The sequence below is a fragment of the Podarcis erhardii genome (assembly GCF_964252035.2).
Source record: "Podarcis erhardii genome assembly, chromosome: 13".
NCBI classification, from domain to species: Eukaryota; Metazoa; Chordata; class Lepidosauria; order Squamata; family Lacertidae; genus Podarcis; species Podarcis erhardii.
The window spans coordinates 8000393-8015426 of NC_138502.1; the positions used below are offsets into that span (position 1 = coordinate 8000393).

Sequence of the window (15034 nt, forward strand, 5' to 3'; positions counted from 1 at the left end):
CAGCCTGTGTGGATTTTTTTTCTCTTGTTTTCTGTGGGAAGCAATGTGGTTGCATTTTGGGGGTGAAAGGAAACAGATGTACGGCAGAATCCTAATAAATTCAAAAGTTGGTTGTTCCTGTTGGGTAATCAGCAAGAATAAAAACCTCACTCCAAATAAGTACTGTATTTAACTAATTAATCTCTTTAAACCAGGAATGAAACTGGGGCACAGTAATTAAATAATAATAAAATTCTACTAGTAATACTGCTACTACTACTATTACCAACACTACAAAATTCCAGCTGTTTTCCACTCAGTCTTCACCAAGACTTTATCAAGCCCTGACCAAGCCTTTACCTATGTCTTGAAGGTGCAAGATTTGTCAGTTAGCAGAACCATGTGCTGCAAAGATTTGCTAAGTGATACCATCTCAGATTAGAAGTAAGGAATAGCATGTTTGAATACTCTCTCATATAAAAAGCCTTCTGCATATAGAGCAATTGCAAGTTAGGGACACAACTGCTTTTTTAATTTTGCTATTTATTGTTGTGGAGTTTTTCCTGCTGTCAGGGGAAAGGCAATTTGTGGCAATTTCACAAATTTTAGGGTCTGTTTTCTTTTCTTTTCAGTATACCTAAAACCCTTTGCTTATTCGGGGACACCCCACTTTTTCTTCCAAAACTTGCTTGGCGCAGGTAACTACCATAGAGTTATCAAAAAAGTTAAAAGTGGGGGGGTCCGTGGCTTGGCTTTAGAAAATAGGGGGTCTCCAGTAATTAGCTAAATGGGTGGTAGGGGATACACTGTTCTCCTTCTGAGGTAGTTTGTCCATCTTTGGTCCCCACCCTGCACTCAGCTGTCACCTGTGGCTCCTAGAAGCTGTCAACATGTGGCAGCAGCCACTCCCCGGGATTGGCTTCAACTGGCAGGCTAAATCAGGCGAGGGGAGCTGATGGGTCTCAAATCCTCGGTTAGGGGCCAGAGACAGATCTCTATCAGAACATTCTTCACAACTTGACAGAACTAGTGCCCAGCGCTTTTTTTTCAGGGGGTACTCAAGGGTATAAGGGGACGTGGGTGGTGCTGTGGTCTAAACCACTGAGCCTCTTGGGCTTGCCAGTCAGAAGGTTAGTGGTTCGAATCCCCGCAATGAGGGGTGAGCTCCCATTGCTCTGTCCCAGCTCCTGCCAACCTTGCAGTTCAAAAGCATGCCAGTGCAAGTAGATAAATAGCTACCACTGCTGCAGGAAGGTAAACGGCATTTCCGTGCACTCCGGCTTCTGTCACGGTGTCCCATTGTGCCAGAAGCGTCTTAGTCCTGCTGGCCACATGACCGGGAAAGCTGTCTGTGGACAAACGCCGGCTACCTCGGCCTGAAAGAAAGATGAACACTGCAACACCATAGTCGCCTTGGACTTAACCGTCCAGGGGTCCTTTACCGTTACTCAAGGGTCTGCAGTACCGGCTCCCTTTTTTTCTAGATGAAAAGCACTGGTTGAAAGTGTGGCACTTAATATAACAACTTCATAGTGAGTAACAGCATCTTTTTTTCTAGAAGAAAATGCTAATGTCCCTTGTGGGCAGGAGCATCAACTCCAGGGGTCCTCAGGGGCCCAGGCATCCATAATTTTTATCCTGTGGGTGCCTGTCCTCCCCCCGCATCCCACTGCCAGTGGCCACCCACTGACCCCGCTGCTTGTAGGTTGGGGAACTCTTGACTTCTCTACAGTTGGAATCAATGCAATCTGCAGCGCTAGAAGTCAATGAGACCAGTAGGTGGCAGCAGAGAGCCAAAATAAAAACCATCGAAGAGCGGCTATAGCATTTGATCTCAGACCAGAGATCGGAAGAATCTATTAGCTTCACTTTCTCTCTGTTTCTCATTTTTCCAGTCTTTCCACATTTGCCTGTGTGAATTATTCCGATTTCTTTTCATTTTTTAAAGTCTTCATGAAAAACTTGTCAGCATTTTAGTGCATTTCTGTGTGCGATTTTGCCCAAGATACACATTTTTGCAAGCTGTTTCTTCTAACATAATTATACATACATTAAATGTCTTGTATGCACACGTTCCCCAAATGTGTGCTTTCACTATTATTAACATAGTTATATAACAGATTTTACCCTCTTTGTAGTAGATTTGGTGTGCTGCTTATTTGATGTCAAGGACTGAGGCTGCAATCCTCTGCTCGCTGGGAATAAGTTCCTACTCACTGGGAATAAATAACAATGCAGCCCTATACATAACTACTCAGATGTAAAGCTTATTGGGTTCAATAAGCTTTACGTCTGAGTAGTTATGTATAGGACTACATTGTTATTTATTTATTTGCTTATTTACTTTCCTAGTTTATTTATTAAAATATCTCCCATGCAGCGTTTCAGGTTGATAGAACTTTCCAAGGTGCCTTACAATAAAAGGAACACGAAGAAGTAACACCAAAACTACTTTACTAGCTACTCAATTAAAATTGGGAAATCATCTAAAACTTCTTAAATACAAAATGAATGCAAATTTATTCTTTTATTTCCCCTCCATTTAAGCTGTCTCTCTCTCTCTGTGTACATAGGAAGAAATGTTGGAGGGTATGGTAGAATGTCCCTATTTTCTTCAGATAAATGTTGGAGGGTATGGAATAAGACGTCCTTATTTCCATTGGAGAAATGTTGGAGGTTATGCTAATTTATTACATAAATGTTCATCACAGAAATGTTGGTACCATACAGTGGTACCCCGTGTTACGAATGGGACGCATTCTGGAGGTCCATCCGTGACGTGAAATGCCCGCAACTCGAAGTGCTGTGTCTGCACAGGCGCATGGCGCGATGTGGCGCTTCTGAGCATGTGTGAGCACCGAAACCCAGAAGTAACCCATTCCGGTATTTCTAGGTTGCCACAGGACGTAACGCGAAAAGACGCAACATGAAACAGATGCAACACGAGGTATGACCGTATTACGTAAAACAGGACATTGCCTGCAGGTCCTGCAATATAATTTATATCATTATGAGGTCTGGGGGCTGCATGCCTGAGCCCCCTTTTTATTCCTGGATCCAGCATGGAGACAATTCCTGGAATAGCCAGGCTAGCTTCCTGGTGAGGTAATAGCCCCCAAGTATGGGTCACCAAGGGACGCGGGTGGCGCTGTGGGTTAAACCACTGAGCCTAGGACTTGCCGATCAGAAGGTCATCGGTTCGAATCCCCACGATGGGGTGAGCTCGCGTTGCTCGGTCCCTGCTCCTGCCAACCTAGCAGTTCGAAAGCATGTCATAGTACAAGTAGATAAATAGGTACTGCTCCGGCGGGAAGGTAAACGCCGTTTCTGTGCGCTGCTCTGGTTCACCAGAAGTGGCTTAGTCATGCTGTCCACATGACCCAGAAGCTGTACACCGGCTCTCTCCGCCAATAAAGCGAGATGAACGCCACAACCCCAGAGTCGGTCACGACTGGACCTAATGGTCAGGGGTCCCTTTACCTTTATGGGTCACGAAGATAAAAAAAAGGAGTGGCTCTGCCTGACAGCAAATGGGTGAGCATAGTGTAGGGTGCCTGGAGCTCTCGGGGCTCCAGCCTCCACAACATTTGCCATAAAGGGGCCGGGCATCCACAACTTTTTGTGCCAGGGCTGCACACAGCATGGGGGCATGCACACCCGACATCAGCATGCCTGCCGGCGCATGCAACATGACATCAGAGCACCCGCTGATGTACGCAGGTGATGTCAGCATCCCACAGGGCATGCTGAAATCAGGCATGCACACCAGCGGGCAGGCCGACATCAGATGTTCGTGCACGACCCTGGCACAAAAACGACATATACAGCATGTAGGCAAAACTGCAATCGACCTACACACAAGTTTTAGAAACAGCAGATCAGCAATTGTGACCAAAATAACAATAATGGAGCAACTTGTTGCTAAACGCTTTAATTCTGAGAAGTGTAGCCTGTCGGACTTATCAATAATTGCTATAGAGATGCCAACAAAGAGGGAGAACATCTGGATTAACATGCTAGACATATTAACACCACAAGGCTTCAACCTGGAGGATAATATCAGCATTTCTTCAGCTCAGTGGATTGAAGTGAGCTTTCCATTCCAAAAGTTTGGTACATACTATTTTGGAAACAGCATCATTTGTATTGGAGAAAGAGAGAGAGAGAGAGAGAGAGAGAGAGACTACAATATTTCTTTTCTGTAATCCAGTTATGGCTCAAAGCTAATGTTTACTAAGTATTCAAGTGCCTGACATTAGGAACGCTGATAAAGAAGATTTATTTGACAACCATCCAATTTCAACTTGTATTTCTGCAGTTGCTAAGGGAAAGTGTTTCCATGTTAACTTCCGATCCTCCTCGGATCTCATTAGAGGCACCCAGCTCCGAACTTTGCTGAACCCTTAATTGTCTCATTTGTTGCTAATGGCTTTTGGGTCATGCAATTCCTCCTGTCTAATTAAACAGCGCCTTTAATTAGAGCCTTCCCTGGTGTCTAGTTAGGCAAGGCCTTGGGAGCGGAACCAGTGTTTGAATGCTTAAGGAGAGAATTCAATGCCCCGTGCAATTTATGGCACAGCCGAAATGGAGGCGAGCCAAAGTCAAATCAAACAGTTTGAACTCATGCCATTCCCTCCAGGCCAATTACAGCATTAACAGGTAACAATAGGTCTATTCGAGAGGCAGTTGTGTGGTTCCTATGCTTGCACTCTCTGCAAGCAAGCAGTGGGTTTAATGTTCCAATTACACCAATCGGGGAGGTCACTCGATTGACTTCATTAGCACGGCAACTGCACGGAATTCCTTCCCCCTGTGGGTTTCACTCTCCAATGAAATGAGCAAACGCTAAGCAGATGCTGAGGACAGGGGAAAGGGTATCGTGTAACATTTCAGAAGCAAATGGACTAGTGAGGCATGCTGGGGAATGAAAAACAAATGCCTTTGCTTCTCTTGGAACTGCTGCTGGCTCAGTAGCTCAGTCCTAGGGCCTCTGCCTTGTATGCAGGAGGCCACAGGTTCGATCCCCTGTGGGAAGGGCTGGGAGAGGTCCCTCCCTCAAACTCTGGAAAGTCTCTGCCAGAGAAGATACTGAGCGAGGTGAACCAGTGGTCTGACTCAGTGTACGGCAGCATCATGTGTTCCCATGTGCTGGCATGCTTAAGGGATAAAACTAGTGAGGAAATAGGAAATAGAAATATTCCAGGATAAGAGCACTGGAAAAACCCCATGGATCAAGCCAATCGACTAGTCTAGCAACATCCTCTCTAAGCAAGCCAACCTAATGACTATGGGAAGCCTGCAAGCAGAAACTGATCACAATACCACTCTTGCCACCTTTGATTCTCTGCAACTGCCAATCAGGGGCATCTGACATCGTCTTACCCATAGACAGTAGTGGTGCAGGGCGCCGGGGCGCCAGATTTTGGAGGGCGCCACAGGCTGAGTGTCCGGGAAAGAGAGTCAGGGCGTGCTCCCTTCTCCACTCTGGGGCAGCCCGCTCCTCTCCTCTCAGGGCACTTCCTGGCGTCCGCTCCCACCGGGGCTGCCTGGGTGCCTAATGGGCGCGATCAGGGTGGGCATGGGGCGCCCCTTTCTGGCCACGTCGCTGCTGGCGTGCCTCCCTGCGGAGTCTGCGAGCGGAGTGGGGAAGTGCCCTGTGCGATCCCGGCGCCAAGCGAGGATGGCACAGCTGGCAAGCCACCTGATCTGCTTGCTAGCCCTCCTGTGGTACAGACTGTCCCAGATGGGGGCAGGTAAGGGGCACCAGGCTCTTAGAGGGAGGCTTCGCAGGAGGCCATCTGGGCTGCGATCCCGGCGCCTCTTACGTGCAGCACTGAGCATGCGTCGGACCACATGATGTAAACGAGCCAGACAGAAGTCCCCCCCCTTAAAAAAGGTCAACAACTCTGGGGAACGGGGGGTGGGGGTGGGCAGAGAGGTATTTGCCCTGTATGGAGTAGACCATTGTGGTTAGGAGCCATTGGTCCTCCATGAATTTGTCTAATTCTCCTTTAAAGCCATTTAAGTTTGTGTCCAGTGCTACCTGTCTGAAAAAGGCAGGGTCAAGCCATTCATGAGGCACCCAGGGATGGCTGTAGGCAGGATTTCTGAATCCAAGAGAGTTGGGACAGGATTGTCTTCAGGGGTCCCTTCCAACTCCACAAATCTGTGATCCTCACAAGCCTCCTGTGAGATCTATGATCCTCACAGGCTTCTTGTGAGATCTCGCCAGAACCTGGACGCTGCCGACACAGTCACGTGACACCAGTGAGTGAGGTCCCATCTGCACTCTACATTTACAGCCATGCCAGATGTTTGGCTTCCAAAAATCGTTCAAAAACCGGAACACTCACTTCCAGGTTTTGATCGTCCGGGAGGTGTTTTGTTTGGGAGCCAAGGTACGACTGTAAACATAGCACATACCACTTACACTAGTCATGGCTTCCCCCAAAGAATTCTGGGAGCTGTAATTTGTTAAGAGCTGTTAACAGATGCCTGCTCCCCTCACAAAAACAGTTCTCAAGGTTCCCTGTGAAGAGGAATTTATTTTAAAACTATTGCAACCATCGTAGTTTGGTGAGTGGAATAGGAATAAACTACCATGTGAAGGAAGCCTTATATTTGGACTCTTAACTGGCTTCAATTTGTCTTTTTGCTTGCAAATCCTGTCTTAAGGGCATATTTGTGTCTGAATAAGTATTAACCACCACAAAAGAATGGCCAGACTGCCCAGGTAATTAAATCAGTGACCATTATCAGGTATCCTGGCAGGCAAGATTTCTGCTGTAGACCACCTCCTTCTGTGATGTATGTATCATGTTTTGGGATGGTGGTCTTGGGCTACAGGGTGAGCAATTTCAAAAGTATATAAGGGCTTGAGCACCATTGTTCAGGGTTCTCCTCCCTCCTGCGTGGGGTGAGTGGGGACCCTGTTGCAACAGTTCTTTGAATAAAGATCAGGCTTACTAGCCGCTTTGCTTCTCAATATACTCTGGTTGGCCTCTGCTATTTTCTCCTACCGATAGAGAACCCACTTAAGGACTCTATATGGGCTCCGTATAGAGAAAGGGAGCAGGGTTTTTTTTTTTTAATAACAATTATATGACAGTTAGGCCACCCTATATTTGTTGGTCTGCAAATTTCTGCCTCTGGTCATGCCTCCCACTTGCATGTGTCCCAAACAAGGTTGCACAAAAGGGGCTGTGGCCCTGTTATTGGAAACAAATTCAGAACACTGTCCCTCCCAAGCCAATAAAGAAACCACAGGCAGAAAGGTAAAAAGAGTTTACTCAAGGCTGTAGCAGTGAGTCTTGGCAGGATATCTCCAAAAGACTGAGTGTAGAGCACACAAAGCACAAAGCATTTATACAATTGTAGCAAGCACACAATTGCATGATTTCCTGCGTCACTTGTGGCTAGGAATGCATGCTTAAGTCAGGTATTTGTCTACTTGGCTACAGAAAAGTTACTTCCTGACTCTCCCTCATCTCGAGCTCAGGTGTAACTGGCCTTGTAGCTCCAAATGTGGGGATATCTTGCAGTTCTGACAGTGGGAACATGTTTCTGCAGACTCAACACTATTGTGCTCCTAAACCTGTGCAAAGCTTATTCGCCCTGTGGAATCTGATCTCCCAAACTATCGTTCCTGAGAAGCGGCATGCCTGTCGAACAATTTCCTCAATGCCCTTTCCACTTCTTTATTCCTCAGTGTGTATATGAACGGGTTCAACATGGGAGTGATCATGGTTTGGAACACAGCCAGTGCCCCATAGGTGGAGGCACTTGAAGATGGACGTAAATATATAAAGACTGGAGGCGCATACTGGAGTAGCACCACAGTAAGGTGAGCACTGCAGGTGGAGAAGGCCCGCCGCCTTCCCTCTGTTGTTCGGATTTTCAAAATGGCGGATGCTATGTAGGCGTAGGAGATACATATGAGCACAAAGCAGCCGGCAGCCACAGCACCAATGTTGGCCAGTGTGATGACATGATTCACGGCAGTGTCGGCACAGGCTAGCTTGAGCACTGGTGGTATGTCACAAAAGAAGTAGTCCACTTGGTTGGGACCACAGTAGGGCAGACGGAATGTCAGGCTGGTATGGATAGCGGCATGAAAGGAACCAGTGAGCCAGGTCCCAGCTGTGAGACCAGAGCAAACCCTCCTGTTCATGAGTGTACTGTAGTTCAGCGGGCGGCAGATGGCAAGGTAGCGGTCATAAGCCATGACAGTGAAAAGGAAGCACTCGGCGCTCGCCAAAAAGTGGTATGAATAGAGCTGAATGATGCAGCCTCCAAAGGAGATGGTTCTGTAGCTGGAAAGTAGGAAGCCCGCCAAGACTTTGGGCACTGTGACAGAGGAGAGACAGGTTTCTATGACAGAGAGGTGGCAGAGGAAGAAGTACATGGGGAGACTATGGAGCTGAGGTTCAAACAAGATGGTGATCAGGATGAGGAGGTTCCCCAGGACAGTCAACGTGTAGATGGCCAAGAAGATGAGGAAGAAGAGAAGGGGGAGTTCGGCTGTGTTTGGCAGCACCCCCAGGACAAAGACCCTCACAGTTTGGTTGGCAGTGTCCATCTGATAGCACAGGAGGCAAGGAACAAAGCGAGCAATCAGAACCGAAGGACAAGACAGGATCGCAGGATAACCAAAGGATGCAACAACATGCCCAGACCTTGAACAAATCTTAACTGAAACAGACTGCCTTCTCCTTCTTCACCCAGCCTGGGTGGGCAAGCTCAGTCCAAGGTTTGAGGATATTAAATTATCTAGGCAGCAGTTGCAACATGCAATTCAGTGGCTCACTACATGGGACAGCAACACATATACACTAAGGTTTGCAGTCTGAGCCCTGCAGCTCCTAACAAGAAGAAAAGTAAATCAGTCATTCAAAGGAAGGAAGAAAATAATAATTGTCAGGCTCATTGCATTTTGTCTGTCTTTGTCTCGGCCTCTGCTCTACACACATTCCCTCTACGTTTGGAAATGCCTACATTTAAATGATAGTCTCACTACCTAAAACTTGGAGAGTATGCTATGGGGAGGCCAGAAGCAACAGTACTCTTCTCTCTTGCAGCTCCCAGCAACTGGAATTCAGGAAGAGATATTGTTAGGAGAACCTGACCTCCAGCGTTGTTTAGGTATTGAGCCATCATCTAGAGAGCTTCTCAGAAGGAGAACAAATGCATATCTTAATAGAAGCATAGCTTTTGCATTCAGGTACACTCACCTCCAGTAAAGCTGCAGTGCTATGATGAATGTAGGCATTGTTTTCAATGTGCACAGTTCCTGAGTGTCCACTAGTCTATATACTTGTACAGTCCAAACCACAGGGGGAAGGATACGCTCCATAGGGGGCTGAGAGGCCTTTGGCTGATGCCCAGGGGATATCAGGAATGCTCCCTCCTTCGCTGGGTAACCCCAAGTACGGTGAGACAGGGAGGAAAACTCCCATTTCAGTGGGTGAGGTTGATGTTGAAGGTTTCACTAACTCATCATATAATAATTTTTTTAACCATAGGAAACTAATGGGCAAGGAGAAAGTCTAGCCAGCAACTTTCTCCCTGACTCAATCCATGTGCATGGAGCTCTTCGTGGGGCTGAGTAGTGGCAGACCTTGGCACCTCAAATTTCAGCAGCACTCTGTGTGATGCCAAAATTCTGTGTGCCCCTCCCCCACCTCTTCCCTTCCATTCTACATCATAGTTGTGGCGCTCGCAAGGTTCTGTGCCCAGTTCAAAAAACCGGTCATGTTTCCTAAAACCCATCTCTGGGCTGAGGAGCATTCAGCATCTGTTCCCCCTCCTCTCAGTTTGAAATGATACAACCTTGAAATGAGAGGACGCGGTTTGGTTATATCCAGAACTGTGCTTAGCAAAACTGCTTGCCCTGCTCCCGCCCCCAACCAAGAACAATGGAGCTTGCTGTTGGTTTTCTGAAGACCGGTTATGAAATCTCAAAATTCCACAGTGCTCCTTATGTGAGGCTCTTAATTTATAAAGCCCTGTGCAAGTTGGGTCCAGGATAGCTTAAGAACTCCCTGAGCTCTTATCTCCCTGCCTCAATCATTGAGATTACCCAGAGGGCATGGCTGTCATTCCTTTCACTACAGTGGCCCAGCTGGCTTCAATCAGAAGTCGGATATGTAGGCCTCATTTGCACTATACATTTAAAGCGATATCAAAGCACTTTAAACAGCCATGGCTTCGCCCAAAGAATCATGGGAATTGTGCTTTATTGAAGGTGCTGAGCATTGTAAGAAGACCCTGATTGCCCTCAGAGAGCTACCATTCCCAGAGTGCTTTAGTAGTTTGGATTTGATATCCCACTTTATCACTACCAGAAGGAGTCTCAAAGCTGCTAACATTCTCCTTTCCCTTCCTCCCCCACAACAAACACTCTGTGAGGTGAGTGGGGCTGAGAGACTTCAAACAAGTGTGACTGGCCCAAGGTCACCCAGCAGCTGCATGTGGAGGAGTGGGGACGTGAACCCGGTTCCCCAGATTACGAGACTACCACTCTTAACCACTACACCACACGAGCTCTTTAACACTCAATTCCTCAATCCCTCTTCTCATGGACTGCTGAGGATTGTAACTGGGAGAGGAAAAGGGGTTTCCTTGAGGAACTAGAGTTCCCAGGATTCTTTGGAGGAAGGCAAGGCAGTTTAAAGTGGTATCATACTGCTTGAAATGTATAGTGCAGATTGAACTGGTGGCTATTGGATGAAGGAATCAAACTCAGACTATGTATCTCTCTATATATCTCAAATCGGAACAGAGTGGAAAGCAGGAAAGTGTTATAAATTAGGTGTCATGCAGGACTAAACAAGCTAGGATGCATATCCAAACAAGTGACACACACTCTGTTAAGTATAATTGTTTAATTCACACTGAAATAGAAATTGCTTGTATGTATATTACTAAAGGTTTAACATTAGAAAATTCCATTGGAGTATACTAAGCTAGAAGAGTGGTCTCTAAGCTTCTAACTGAGTTGATTATTAACTGTTGATGTTCTCTGCTAGCTCTCACATGAATGTTTAACCTTAGAACACATGTGATTAATGTATTTAATTGCAAATCTCCATTTTGAAACAGTTGCCTCTTGGGTTTTTGTTCCTGGGCAGTCAGAAAGCCTCTTCAGGAACTGCTTAGCTTTAGACTGAATGCAGGCTAATGCAAGCTATGGAAGAGACAGAGCTTTGGTTTATTGCCCTGATCATAATTATGTTATATATTTAAGAAGAGAAGCCTATGCTTGGATAAGAATATGCTTTATGGAATTATTTGGATGTATCATTGATTGTTTTTGTACCTATTTTGAAGACGTTCTGGTTAGTAAAGCTTTGAATCATAATGATAGGTCTGGACAATTTTTATTCCCAAAGGAATGAGCTTTTATATATCCAACTGCTTCATGCATACACAATATTAATATGCGCTATACCACCTGAAATGACTGTCTCCCAGCCTGATATGGAGATGCCTGGGATTCAGCCTAGGAACTTCTACTAAGCTATGAAGCCACATTCTGTAGGATGCTGTCAGAGGCTCCCAGCCGTTTGCCCCAGGAAAGTATAAAGACAGGGGAAGCTTCTTACCATTTTTTTATTCAATAATTACAGAGAACCCAGCCTCTTGGATAATGTTGTTGTCCCGAGTGAATCTCCACCCTCCGTCTCTCCCACTTCTTCATTCGTCACTTCCATGGGTGCTGCTACATGCCCTCTGTCTTTGAGCTCTTTGCTCGCCTACTTTTAAGGCTCACCGGGTTCTGGGAGAGGGGGGTCTGGAAGGCTTTCCAATGACACCGTGCCCGTCAGCTGTTGCCCCGCATCCTCCTCCTCCTTTCCCATTATCTCCCAACTTTTCCCCTCATCTCCCAACTTATCTCCCAACTTTTTCCCTCATCTGCCTCTGAGCTGTGACCTCTGGGTTGCAAATCTCCGGGTTGTCTTCCTCTTCCTCCTCCCTGGAAGGGTCAGGCTGAGGAGGCGGTCTCTGCCATTCCCCCTCTGCCCAGTCCCTGACACATTCACACCATGCATTTAAAGCACCATGATACCACTTACACCAGTCATGCCTTCCCCCAAAAAATTCTGGGAGCTGTAGTTTGTTAAGGGTGCTAACCCCTGTTCTTCTCACAAAAGCTACAGTTCCCAGGATTCCCTAGGAAGACATGGTGTTGTAAAAACTATTGCAACAACTGTAGTTTGGTGAGGGGAATAGGAATGAACTGCTGTGTGATTGCAGCCTTAACCTTGAGCACCTAGGTAAAGGGGTAAAGGGACCCCTGACCATTAGGTCCAGTCGTGACCGAATCTGGGGTTGCGGCACTCATCTCGCTTTATTGGCCGAGGGAGCCGGTGTACAGTTTCCGGGTCATGTGGCCAGCATGACTAAGCTGCGTCTGGCGAACCAGAGCAGCACACGGAAACGCCGTTTACCTTCCCACCAGAACAGTACCTATTTATCTACTTGCACTTTGACATGCTTTTAAACTACTAGGTTGGCAGGAGCAGGGACCGAGCAACGGGAGCTCATCCCATCGCGGGGATTCGAAACGACTTCAAATTAGGTAATTGTGGACACACACATCTCAGGAATCTCACTGTGATGTTTCGGATATGGCTTTTGCTTCAGATCCTAGCAACACCTATAAAGAGAAGGCATACCACAGCTAAGAGTAAGAACATTCAAATCACTCACTACTATATTGTATGAAAGTTGGACCGCTCCAGTTCTGTTGCTCTACGTGTTTTTGCTTCTGGTCATGCCACCACTGGTATGTGTCCCTAAGAAGTTTTCACAGATGGGACTGTGGCCCTCATGTTGAAAATGGTTCCCCAAGCCCTCTTCTATCCCGGTCCAATAAATCTGCTCCTAAATTTGTACAGAGCTTATCCGCCCTGTGGAATCTGACTGCCCAAACTATCGTTCCTGAGAAGCGATATGCCTCTTGAATGATTTCCTCAACGCTCTTTTCACCTCCTTGTTCCGCAATGTGTATATGAACGGGTTCAACATAGGAGTGATGATGGTGTAGAAAACAGCCAGAGTCCCATAGGTGGAGGCACTTGAAGATGGATGCAAGTATATAAAGACTGGAGGTCCGTAGTAGAGCAGCACCACTGTAAGGTGAGCACTGCAAGTGGAGAAGGCCCGGCGCCTTCCCTCCGTTGTTTGGATTTTCAAAATGGCAGATGTGATGTAGGCATAGGAGATACATATGAGCACAAAGCAGCCGGCAGCCACGGCACCAATGTTGGCCAGTATGACGGCATGGTTCACAGCTGTGTCGGCACAGGCTAATTTGAGCACTGGTGGTATGTCACAAAAGAAGTAGTCCACTTGGTTGGGACCACAGTAGGGCAGACGGAACGTCAGGCTGGTATGGATAGCAGCATGAAAGGAACCAGTGAGCCAGGTCCCAGCTGTGAGACCAGAGCAGACCCTCCTGTTTATGAGTGTACTGTAGTTCAGCGGGCGGCAGATGGCAAGGTAACGGTCATAAGCCATGACGGTGTAAAGGAAGCACTCGGTGCTTGCCAAAAAGTGGAAGGTATAGAGCTGGACAATGCAACCTCTAAAGGAGATGGTTCTGTAGCTGGACCTTATGAAGCCCATCAAGACTTTGGGCACTGTGACAGAGGACAGACAGGTGTCTAGGAAGGAGAGGTGGCAGAGGAAGAAGTACATGGGGAGACTATGGAGCTGGGGTTCGAACAAGATGGTGATCAGGATGAGGAGGTTCCCCATCACAGTCAGCATGTAGATGACCAAGAAGATGAAGAAGAAGAGAAGGGGGAGTTCGGCTGTGTTTGGCAACCCCTGCAGGATGAAGACCTTCACAGTTTGGTTGGCAGGGTCCATCTGATAGTACAGGAGGCAAGGAACAAAGTGAGTAATCTGAACCGAAGGGCAAGACAAGATCAAAGGATAACCAAAGGATGTGAGAACATGCACGTTGCAACATGCAGTTCAGTGGGTCACCACAAAGGGGAAGTTACATATACAGTGGTACCTCGGATTAAGTACTTAATTCGTTCCGGAGGTCCGTACTTAACCTGAAACTGTTCTTAATCTGAAGCACCACTTTAGCTAATGGGGCCTCCTGCTGCCGTCACGGCGCCAGAGCCCAATTTCTGTTCCTATCCTGAAGCAAAGTTCTAAACCAACCTGAAGCACTATTTCTGGCTTAGTGGAGTGTGTAACCTGAAGCGTATGTAACCCGAGGTAGCACTGTATACACAAAGGTTGGCAGTATGAGCCCTGCAGCTCCTAACAGGAAGAAAGGTAATTTAAGCATTCAAATGATGAAAGAAAATAATAATTGTCAGGCTCGTTTCATTTTCTCTGTCTCTGTCTCTTTCTTTATCCATTCCTTCTCCTTCTCCCTCACCCTCTCCCTCCTTTTTCTCTTTTAACTGCCGTGGGTATTTATTGCTAACCCTGATAACTATGTTCCACCTTCACTGTTGGAGGAAGGATGCTTCCGAATTCCACTTGCTTGGAATCACAAGTAGGGAGAAGTGCTGCTGCATGGAAGTCATAGAATCATAGAATCATAGAATCATAGAATCCTTGCTTCCTAAGCTTCGCTTAGGCATCTGCTAACTTGGCCACCATCATATCAGGACGCAGGACTAGAATTTGACACTTGGCTATTTTTACAAAAACAACCAAACCTCAAACTCAAAATTTAAAATAAGATGACATGTTTTCTTGGTGGATATTAAAGCGTTGAGGTTTAAAAGTGAACTTCCTGAATTTCTAGGAATTTCCCTAGATTTCATCAGTGTTTATAACGTTGTAAAGGAAAAGTCAATTTTAGTCGAATTAAATTCTCTGAAGTTTTGGAGGGGGACACGTTCCTCGCTTTGTCACAGCTGCTTTTTACAGAGCTCGGTCTGCAAGCTTCCAGCATATTTTCCGGACAAGCATACAATGGGAACAAGCATTGCTTTCTACTGAACTAGCTTGCTGCTAGTCTGGATTCGTTTTAATTTTGAAAAATCATTTTAAAACATAAGACCATCCAAAGGCCTATCTG

The 15034-nt window shown here is 46.5% G+C and overlaps 2 protein-coding genes across 2 annotated transcripts; both read right to left on the reverse strand.

Moving 5' to 3' along the window:
* Positions 1-7615: 7615 nt before the first annotated feature.
* LOC309326541 (olfactory receptor 10S1-like) lies at positions 7616-8557 on the reverse strand (the record flags this gene model as incomplete). Its single annotated transcript, XM_081835357.1, has 1 exon — positions 7616-8557. The coding sequence occupies one exon, from the start codon at positions 8555-8557 to the stop codon at positions 7616-7618; it is 942 nt and encodes a 313-aa protein (XP_081691483.1).
* A 4355-nt stretch (positions 8558-12912) lies between these two features.
* On the reverse strand, positions 12913-13854 carry LOC309326688 (olfactory receptor 10S1-like; the record flags this gene model as incomplete). The annotated part of the gene is made up of 1 exon (XM_081835565.1): positions 12913-13854. One exon carries the CDS (start codon positions 13852-13854, stop codon positions 12913-12915), a length of 942 nt encoding a protein of 313 aa, XP_081691691.1.
* Positions 13855-15034: the final 1180 nt, after the last annotated feature.